A 10,000-nucleotide genomic window follows, 5' to 3' on the forward strand; every position below is an offset into this window, starting at 1 on the left:
ACACCAGGTTCAGGATGTTGCCGAACGCCTGCGAGCACACACACACACACACAAAACAACACACACAAAACAACACACACAAAACAACACACACAAAACAACACACACACAAAACAACACACACGCACGTTTACACAAAACAACAACACACACACACAACAACACACCCAACACACACACACAACAACACACCCAACACACACACACACAAAACAACACACACACACACAAAACAAAACACACAAACATACACACAACAACAACACACAAAACAACACACACGCACACACACACACACAGACAGGTGATCAGTTAGGACTAAAGGAGACTATGCCAGGAGTGGTGTCAGTCGCATCACGTCACACACACACACACACACACACACACACACGAGCGCTCACCTTTCTCTGGAAGGTTCCGTCCAGGGCTGCTACGATGACGGTCTTGCCCATGTTGGCCATCTCCTCACAGAACTCCACTGTGTCCGGGAACTACGGGGCAGCGGAGAGGACAATTAGCACAAAACACATTCTACAAAATGAATAGTGTCTATAGCTAGGTACTGCACCCCCCCCCCCCATAGACATATGTGCAGGCTACTGTATGAGCGTACAGACATCATCATACTCACAAACTGTCCCTCATCGATTCCGATGACGCAGGCGTCCAGCGCCAGAGAGCGCACATCATTAAGACAGTTGGCTGGAACGGCCTCCATGGTGTTTCTGGAGAAGAAACAAACATTTAGTGATCCTCCCTCCTTGGCTATTTGAGTGCACTTCTATCATAGGGAAATAGTGGAACTGCTTCATCAATCTGATTAGTGATGCACTGATAAAGCGTTCTTGGGTCTCTATAGGCGCTTTATATTATCATTTATTATCTTTATTTATTATATGCAAGATACGGGTTCCATGTACAATGCAATGCTTAAAATGTAGCCTGTATGAATTTTGTTTTTTACACAAAAGGTGGGGAGAGGAGGACAGTGGAGCTACATTTAAGTTAGCAGCGTGTCACAGTAACATTATAAACTGGATAACAGATATAATAGGCTCTTTATTCATACTTGTCGTGTGTGGCCATGCCCTTTTCCGAGTAGCGAGTGTCTTTGGCGTATTTGATCACCAGACACTTGTACTGGGCGATCTGGAAGCGCCGCACCCTGCGCATCAACTCGGTACTGGGGAATATAAAATGGATGTCAGTCAACAGGACTTTTCACATAAGTGGGGGACAAATACTGATCCTTTTAGACAGCTATGAGGACAAATACTGATCCTTTTAGACAGCTATGAGGACAAATACTGATCCTTTTAGACAGCTATGAGGACAAATACTGATCCTTTTAGACAGATATGAGGACAAATACTGATCCTTTTAGACAGATATGACCAGAAAAGGGACTCTGATCATAGCTAACCTTAGCCAAGTCCTCTCTGCACCATCATATTTGGCGGGATGCACGACAATGTTGTCATAACTTCTGGTTTACTGTAAGTTAGCTTAGCAACACTTCAATTAAATACATAGCTAATAATTGTTATGAAATACACACCTTTTTCCCGAAAACATTGGTCCGAAAATGACCTGCAAACAAGACAGAAGATTGTTTGATATATAACGTCAAGTTTAAATGTCTAAATCATCAATGTAGCCTATCTATGTGTATGTATCATTCATGCAATTCATGAATAACCCAACTGTAAAGTTGCATATCGTTATTGCCATGTCAGCAACTCCTTGTCTTTGTCTGGTTTGAGTCAAGAAACTAAAGAAAGACGGTTAAACCCACCTGGATTTGACCTCGTGCTTTCCGGGGGGAATTCGGCAGGATTCTCGGGACGTTCAAGCAGTCCATTCTTTGTTAGGTATCTAGATATATATCTATCTATTTCCTATATTTCTTCTGTCCTCTTCAAACCCCCGAGCTGTGACGAGAAGTTAGTGAATCTAATCTCGAATGTCCCGCGTCTCTCCACTACCGGTTGGTCGGTTCTATTCGGTTCTATTCGGTTCTATTCGGGTACCGGCGGCAACCAATAGGAAAGCCCGAGTCGTCACGGGAGAGCCAATGATCGTGGAGATGTGTGTGTACGTCACCAAAACCCCGGCGCGTTCCTGGATCAACAATTGTTCCGTTTAGGCGGGAGACAGCTGGTCCATAAGTGATATACATTGTTCTTTTAAACCTTTTCAAAGTTTGTTATAGCCTACGGTATTTTACTGGACTACTGGACTTCACCGTGTAAAGGGGAAACTTAATGAAACTCTTCTCAATGGATGAAATACTTCCATTGTTGCCCACTTAAAACTTGTTTGACCATTTTTGCTCCGTTCACATGAGTGACAACGTGTAGCCTATAGGCCTACAATAGAATATAAAGTTTATTTCTCCATATATAACCAGGTAGGCCTATATTGGATTTGTTGTTATCGATTGTCCTTACAATATCTTAGCCTACAATAGCCCTTAACATGGATTACACATAGGAGGCTATTCAGAAGTTCAATCAATCAATCAATCAATCAAAGCTTTATTTGTATAGCGCAGAAGTTATCTTGCCCTAATTGTTTGAAAACGTAGGCCTTCACACAACACAGCCTACAGTTAAATTCATATTTTCGTATCATTCAGGCACTTCCTAGCCTGGCTTCTCCAGACCCAATGCGCATAAATGCGAAGGGTCTGGAAACTCACAGTTGCTTTGCGATTTCCCAAGGAGCGTTACCAACCGGCATAGATCATCGTAATCTTATTAAACCCGCCGCAATCTGTAAATATAAACGGTTGTGATTGGCACGAACAAATCATGGATGTATTAATAGAACAAATCCTTTTATTCTTCTTCTTTAAATGAATGGCGGGTCGCGGACCAACTAAAGGCGCATAGCGCCCCCTACCTTACCGGAGTGTACTACCTCAGGCGACACTTCAGGATACTAAAAAAAGTAAAGACAAATGAGGAAGAAGGATCAAATCCTACGACCCAGCCCCTTATCCCTAAGAAAGTCAAAGAGTGTCCTACTACAGTCCCTCACACCCTCTCCTGAGCCCAACAACCCCTGCAAACCCCATCCTCGCCCAAGCTCACAGCCTACTGCGCAGAACAGACCTCCACAGAACAGCAGGACATGCTGAACAGTCTCAGGCCTCACACAACCCTGACCTCAGCCCAGTATGGCCAAACCTCAACCTATCCCTGACCACATCCTCCCTCCTGCACCTCCCCTGAACTCCTTCACCCAAACAGAAGGTTGAATGCCATAATAATGCCTCCCCGTAGACCCCGCATGGCTATAGGCACCATCTTCCCCACCATCCTATCTCCTGTTTGCGTCCACAGTGATGATTGACAGGTTTTGCACGCGAGGAGGGGCCCAGGGGCGGGGCCTGGGGCTACGCACGGAGCTCTGATTGGTTGAACTCGGACATGTCGATAATTCCAAAGGTTTCACAGATCTATGAGTGAGTTCTCCGTTGGGGGGTTATTTAGGAGGAGGTTAATCTGGATATTATCAGCCACGTAAGAGATAGAGAATGTCACATTGGAAGGATTTGAAGAAAGATGTAAGTTTTGAGTGTTTTTGTCCCCTCAGTGGAAATTTGGCATTTTGACATAGCCTACCTAACCTACCTTAGGCAAAATATGCTTGGATCACCCTTGAATACCTAAAACATGTATGGCCACATTGGACCATGGATGTATGCATTGGACTAACACGCTTATTTCCCGTGGCTGCCATCTTGGTCGAGTCTGACGTAATCAGGTGGGAGAATGTGGAAGTGCCTGACTCCAATGTTAAAAGTTCATTATAAAAACACCACTTCAAGAACCAAAATAGTCAAAATAACAGGCTATTGTAAATACATGGACGTGAATCCATAGTTAGCCGTCAGCTGCATTCACTTCCATGTAGCCTACTGTATTTCCAAACGCGAAAACAACGGCAGTGAAAAACAATCAGGGTTTAGTAATGATGAGTTTGTAATTCCTTTAGTGTATTCAGACTGTTATTTTGACTATTTTGTTTCTTGAAGTGGTCTTTTTATATGAACTTTTAACATTGGAGTCAACGGGCAGCCACGGGAAATAAGCGACAGTCAAGACAGTTAGGAAGTCTGCCAGGAGAGGACGCTGTTCGCCACTACCCCCGTTAATAACACGACTATGCCTTGATCCTCCCGGTCCACCGGGACACCGGCGTCTATGACCGCACGATCTGACGACCGATTTACCGTTTGACAGGAGCTCGAGCGGCAGTATTCCCCGAGTCGCTGGTCGCACAGAATGTCGGCGGACCACGTGACCAAAGCCCACGTCGCGGCGCTCAAAGCAGGTCTGTCCACGACCGGCAAGATCAGCCGTCTATTGATTAACTTAATTAAATGATTAACTTTTGAGCCGAGTGGACGGAGATCACTGAACGTTGTTGGGAACGAGCCTCTATCTCTGTATCGTTGCAAATGTGTTGAAATTGATAGCTGTTTAAAACCCAGCTTTGAACCAGTGGCTCATTGTGTGTGTGTGTGTGTGTGTGTGTGTGTGTGTGTGTGTGTGTGTGTAGGTACTGAGCGTGCCCGTGCGCTGGGTCAGACCCTGCTTAACGTTCCATATGGAGAGGGAGATGGGGAGAAGCTGGACGTCTACATACCCAACACCTGCTCTCTAGGTGTGTGTGTGTGTGTGTGTGTGTGTGTGTGTGTGTGTGGAAGGATGATGCAAATGGTCCCCTACTGTTGTTCCACAGTAACATGTTAGCCTGGGGTCCCATAACCCTTTTACATGCCACCCACCCCACCCCCCCTTTGATTCAACCCCCCTCCCCTGTCCTCCTCTCTCTCTACCTCCCTCTCTCTCTCTATCCCCTCCCTCTCTCTCTCTATCTCCCCCTTCTCTCTACCCCCCCAACTCTCTCCCTCTCTCTCTTTCTCCCTCTCTCTCTCTCTCTCTCTCCCTCTCTCTCTCTCTCTCTCTCCCTCTCTCTCTCTCCCCCTCCCTCTCTCTCTCTATCTCCCCCTTCTCTCTACCCCCCCCTCTCTCTCCCTCTCTCTCCAGATGTGCCCCTTGTCATTTATATCCATGGAGGGTACTGGCAGTTCTTCAGGTACCTCACCTCCTCCATGAACACTGTAGCTTTTCAGAAAGGGCCTGGGAGTGTGTGTGTGTGTGTGTGTGGTGTGTGTGTGTGTGTGTGCAGATCCGATGACCGTCTGGTTGTTTTGATCTCTGAGCAAGGACAACTGATGATGGCCGTCCGTCCGACCCCCGCCTTAAACCCGCTGTTCTGTTCCTTCGTGTTTCCCTCTCTGCCGTTCTGCGGGACGTCGTCGACAGCAAGGAGGAGTCGGGGTTCATGGCCGTCCCGCTGCTCGGCAAGGGCGCGGTGGTGGTCGCCGTGGGTTACGACATCGCCCCCAAAGGTACGGCGCGGACTGTGATGTCGCAACAGTGTGACCGAGGAGAGAGAGAGAGAGAGGGAGAGAGAGAGAGAGAGAGACAGAGAGAGATGGAGGGAGAGGGAGGGAGAGAGAGAGACAGAGAGACAGAGAGAGACAGAGAGCGGAGCGATGCATCGATCCACCCTTCTCACTCGTTCTCTCCCTCCATCCCTCCTCCTGTTCTCTCTCTCCTCCTCTCCTCCTCCCCTGGCGTTTCTCCCGGTAGGGAACATGGATCTGATGGTGTCCCAGGTGCGGAGGAGCGTGGCGTCAGTCATTCAGCAGTACTCTCACATCAGGTACGCGCCCCGCCCGCCTCGTCAGTCGGCCTGTCCGTTCATCTGTATGGAAGCTATGCTCACGTCCTTGATGATGCTAACATACTTGATATGCTAACATACTTAAGATGCCTATATACTTGATATGCTAACATATTTGATATGCTAACATACTGAAGATGCCAACATACTTGATATGCTAACAAACTTGATATGCTAACATACTGAAGATGCCAATATACTTGATATGCTAACATACTTGATATGCTAACATACTTGACATGCTAACATTCAAACCATATTTAAGACATACATGAATCTGTGTGATAAGCCTTTCAGTTTCTTTAATCTGTCTAATATGAGTGTGTGTGTGTGTGTGTGTGTGTGTGTGTGTGTCCAGTGGTCTGTACCTGTGCGGTCACTCTGCCGGTGCTCACCTGGCGGCCATGGTCCTGTCCACCGATTGGTCCCAGTACAACGTCACGCCCCAGATCAAAGGTGAGGGGTCAAAGGTGAGAGGAAGAAGAGGAGGGCTGTTATGAGATCGACGATGTCGCATGTATTGTGGTGGTCAACTACGCTAGCAGAAAGAAAGCATTCTGAAACTGAAATGGTGTATGGGGCATAGTATCTTTCTCTCCATCCCCCTCTCTTTCTCTCTCTCTTCATCCCCCTCTCTCTCTCTCTCTCTCCCAGGCGCCTTCCTGGTCAGTGGTATATACGACCTCCTGCCCATCCTGTCCACGTACGTCAACGAGCCACTGAGGATGACAGAGTACGTACGCCTGACTCGGCCCTGCTACTGCGCCACGCAGCCAATCAGTGGGCTGCTTTCTGCTGATCTGTGTGAGAGACAGAGTGTGTGTATGTGTGAGATAGAGAGTTGTGTGTGTGTGTGTGTGTGAGAGAGAGAGAGAGAGAGAGAGTCAGTACCAGCCAGTAACTGCCCCCCCCCCCCCCCCTTCTCTGTGTCAGGGAGGTTGCCGTTAGGAACAGCCCCTGTCAGCTGCTCCCTCAGCTCAAAGCCTCCTCGTCCGACTGTGACATCGTGGTTGCCATGGCGCAGAATGACTCGCCGGAGTTCCGGAAGCAGTCGGAGGACTACTACGAGGTCTGGCCCGGCGGAACACACAGAACCTTTAGCACGTAGAACCCCTCGGTCAGACGTTTTTCAGTAGGTTTGACTTGATTTACATCACGCGGCCACGCCCATTTTATTTTGGGAATGTTTTTGAGGGAGCAGCAAATATGATTCACTTTAAAAACACAAGCTGCACAAATCATTCATTTCAGCTCTCTCGCCTTCCCTCTGTCCCTCTTTTCCTCTCTCTCTCCTTCCCTCTCTCTCTCTCCTTCCCTCTCTCCCTCCTTCCCTCTCTCTCTCTCCTTCCCTCTGTCTCTCTTTCCCTCTCTCTCTCTCCTTCCCTCTCTCCCTCCTTCCCTCTGTCCCTCCTTCCCTCTCTCTCTCTCCTTCCCTCTGTCTCTCTTTCCCTCTCTCTCTCTCCTTCCCTCTCTCCCTCCTTCCCTCTGTCCCTCCTTCCCTCTCTCTCTCTCCTTCCCTCTCTCCCTCCTTCCCTCTGTCCCTCCTTCCCTCTCTCTCTCCTTCCTTCTTTCTCTCTCCTTCCCTCTCTCTCTCTTTCCCTCTCTCTCTTTCCTTCCCTCTCTCTCTCTCCTTCCCTCTCTCTCCCTCCTTCCCTCTCTCCCTCCTTCCCTCTCTCTCTCTCCTTCCCTCTCTCTCTCTCCTTCCCTCTGTCCCTCCTTCCCTCTCTCTCCCTCCTTCCCTCTCTCTCTTTCCTTCCCTCTCTCTCGCTCCCTCCTCCTCCTCCTCCTCTCTCTCTCTCTCTCTCCTCCTCCTCTCTCCTCCTCCTCCTCCTCCTCCTCCTCCTCCTCCTCCTCCTCTCTCAGGCGTTGGGGTCATTGGGTCTGAAGGTGACGTTGGAGGACGTCCCCGACACCGACCACTTCAACATCATCGAACAGCTGGTAGACGGAGACTACCACCTCACACAGGTACACACACACACACACACACACACACACACGTATCTGCTCATCTTGTGACTGTGCCTGTGTGTGTGTGTGTGTGTCCTCTCTCTGCAGCTCCTGTTGAAGATGATGGGGAAGAGCTGAGGAAGAGGAGGAGAAGCAATGATGACGCTTACACACGTCCACACACACACACACGTCCACTCACACACACACGTCCACTCACACACACACGTCCACTCACACACACACGTCCAGTCACACACACACACGTCCACTCACACACACATGTCCACTCACACACACACGTCCACTCACACACACACGTCCACTCACACACACACGTCCAATCACACACACACACGTCCACTCACACACACACGTCCCGTCACACACACACGTCCACTCACACACACACGTTCCCACTCACACACACGTCCACTCACACACACGTCCACTCACACACACACGTCCACTCACACACATGTCCACTCACACACATATCCACTCGCGCTAAACACACGGCGCTGCTCATGGGCGTCATTCTCCCAGTCACATTCAGGGGGCGCTAGCGGCCAATAATGATAGATCTTTTGTTCATTAGTGTCCATTCATTATGTAGGCTATTTCCAGGGCTGGTTTCCTAGACAGATTAAGACAAGGAGCAGAACAAAAAATCATTTCAAAGTAGAATCTCCACTGACGTGTGTTCTTGAAGATATTTTTGGACGGCATTTCTGCTTTATAATATAGGAGAGTATGTAGACAGAGATTCGAACCCGCACCATTGCAGTAAGGACCTTTACATGGTACGCTCCTTAACCCTAGCCTACATGGTACGTTCCTTAACCCTGGCCTACATGGTACGTTCCTTAACCCTAGCCTACATGGTACGCTCCTTAACCCTAGCCTACATGGTACGTTCCTTAACCCTAGCCTACATGGTACGCTCCTTAACCCTAGCCTACATGGTACGCGCCTTAACCCTAGCCTACATGGTACGTCCTTAACCCTAGCCTACATGGTACGCTTCTTAACCCTAGCCTACATGGTACGTCCTTAACCCTAGTCTACATGGTACGCCCCTTAACCCTAGCCTACATGGTACGCCCCTTAACCCTAGCCTTCATGGTACGCGCCTTAACCCTAGCCTACATGGTACGCCCCTTAACCCTAGCCTACATGGTACGCCCCTTAACCCTAGCCTACATGGTACGCTCCTTAACCCTAGCCTACATGGTACGCCCCTTAACCCTAGCCTACATGGTACGCGCCTTAACCCTAGCCTACATGGTACGCCCCTTAACCCTAGCCTACATGGTACGCGCCTTAACCCTAGCCTACATGGTACGCTCCTTAACCCTAGTAACCCTAGTAACGCCTTAACCACAGTTGTTGTAAACCGGTTATGAACTGTTTATAACACCTTTAAAGTCCCAAAAAGTCCAGGAATGACGCTCTTGTCAAGGTTAATTTGACACAAGTCACTATCAGTATGAATGTAGCAATTTGATTGCTAGGTAGGTGAGATACGCAATGACAAAAAATATAATTACAAAAAAGTAACATCACTGATGGATGTATTTGATGAATATAGGGCTCCTGTGTTTTTGCACATTATCCCAGACAGAATATTACCACAGAAATATATTTTTAAATCAAGTAGCCTCCAACTGTTTAACTATTATTTAATTTATTGTCGGTTTGATTTTGATTTGACTAGAAGTCTGACTAAACTAAATTCGATTTGCAATGATTTGATTTGATTTGCAAAATGTTTCTTGGGTCTATAATGTTAAACATGTCTAGTAAATGGCTATGTACGTTATTGTTGACATGACATGGGTTTACTTATTATAACTGACGTGAGGAATTATGAAGAAAACAATAAAACGAGTCTGCATATCTATACAACTGGATTGCTTATTGAAGAGCTGCTGTACATTTTGAGATCATGCCATTGCAAAGCGGGGTGGTACATGACGTGGGTCTTTTGATAACCCCTTCTGTGTGGGTTACAATAAATAACAGCCTCATTGTTCGGTTAAACAAGAGAGACTTTATTCTTGCTTCTAGATGCGGTCCCATCGACACCCAGTGAAACAGAGAATACCGCGCTCACATTAGACTGTCCCGAGAAGAAGAAGAACCAGTGAGAACTAGTTCGGACTGTGACTTTCCAAGCGGAGGAGGATCTCTAATTTCTCACCCGCTACCGGCGTCTCTGGATTTAACGTGTTACCGGAGAAGGTCGGGGTCAAAGGTCCCCTCGTCTCTCAACACCGCGGACTGC

The 10,000-nt window shown here is 47.9% G+C and overlaps 2 protein-coding genes across 5 annotated transcripts in view; one reads left to right on the forward strand and one right to left on the reverse strand.

Moving 5' to 3' along the window:
• The window catches only part of tk1 (thymidine kinase 1, soluble), a gene marked incomplete at its 3' end in the record, with an annotated part of 3,356 nt that extends 1,449 nt beyond the window's left edge, over positions 1 to 1,907 (reverse strand). The window contains exons 1-6 of the mRNA XM_084462407.1: positions 1,796 to 1,907; positions 1,559 to 1,590; positions 1,070 to 1,183; positions 632 to 725; positions 402 to 491; positions 3 to 28 (exon numbers count right to left, since the gene is read on the reverse strand). Of these exons, the coding sequence (XP_084318533.1) occupies positions 3 to 28; positions 402 to 491; positions 632 to 725; positions 1,070 to 1,183; positions 1,559 to 1,590; positions 1,796 to 1,861 (422 nt within the window). The 5' untranslated portion in view covers positions 1,862 to 1,907. The remainder of the gene's footprint in view (positions 1 to 2; positions 29 to 401; positions 492 to 631; positions 726 to 1,069; positions 1,184 to 1,558; positions 1,591 to 1,795) is intronic.
• A 1,544-nt stretch (positions 1,908 to 3,451) lies between these two features.
• afmid (arylformamidase) lies at positions 3,452 to 9,566 on the forward strand. Of its 4 annotated transcripts, none has more exons than XR_014631218.1 (11): positions 3,452 to 3,571; positions 4,251 to 4,341; positions 4,570 to 4,674; positions 5,061 to 5,109; positions 5,340 to 5,425; positions 5,670 to 5,742; positions 6,122 to 6,219; positions 6,418 to 6,496; positions 6,697 to 6,895; positions 7,627 to 7,731; positions 7,822 to 7,858. XR_014631218.1 is itself a non-coding variant. In XM_084462404.1 (11 exons), the coding sequence occupies exons 1-11, from the start codon at positions 3,542 to 3,544 to the stop codon at positions 7,849 to 7,851; spliced, it is 882 nt and encodes a 293-aa protein (XP_084318530.1). In that variant the 5' UTR covers positions 3,452 to 3,541; the 3' UTR covers positions 7,852 to 9,566. The 4 variants fall into 4 exon arrangements, 3 of the variants coding, with proteins under 3 accessions (XP_084318530.1, XP_084318529.1, XP_084318531.1); XM_084462404.1 differs by having other exon boundaries at positions 6,697 to 6,832; positions 7,822 to 9,566; XM_084462403.1 differs by having other exon boundaries at positions 6,697 to 6,832; positions 7,627 to 9,566.
• The last annotated feature ends 434 nt before the right edge of the window (positions 9,567 to 10,000 follow it).

Source organism: Borostomias antarcticus (genome assembly GCF_949987555.1).
Source record: "Borostomias antarcticus genome assembly, contig: scaffold_261, whole genome shotgun sequence".
NCBI lineage: Eukaryota > Metazoa > Chordata > Actinopteri > Stomiiformes > Stomiidae > Borostomias > Borostomias antarcticus.

Coding starts and splice junctions, on each gene's coding strand:
- afmid (XM_084462403.1), top strand. CDS start 3,542: ATGTCACATTGGAAGGATTTGAAGAAAGAT. Junction 5,110..5,339: donor GGGTACTGGCAGTTCTTCAG/GTACCTCACCTC, acceptor CGTCGTCGACAG/CAAGGAGGAGTCGGGGTTCA. Junction 5,426..5,669: donor TTACGACATCGCCCCCAAAG/GTACGGCGCGGA, acceptor TTCTCCCGGTAG/GGAACATGGATCTGATGGTG.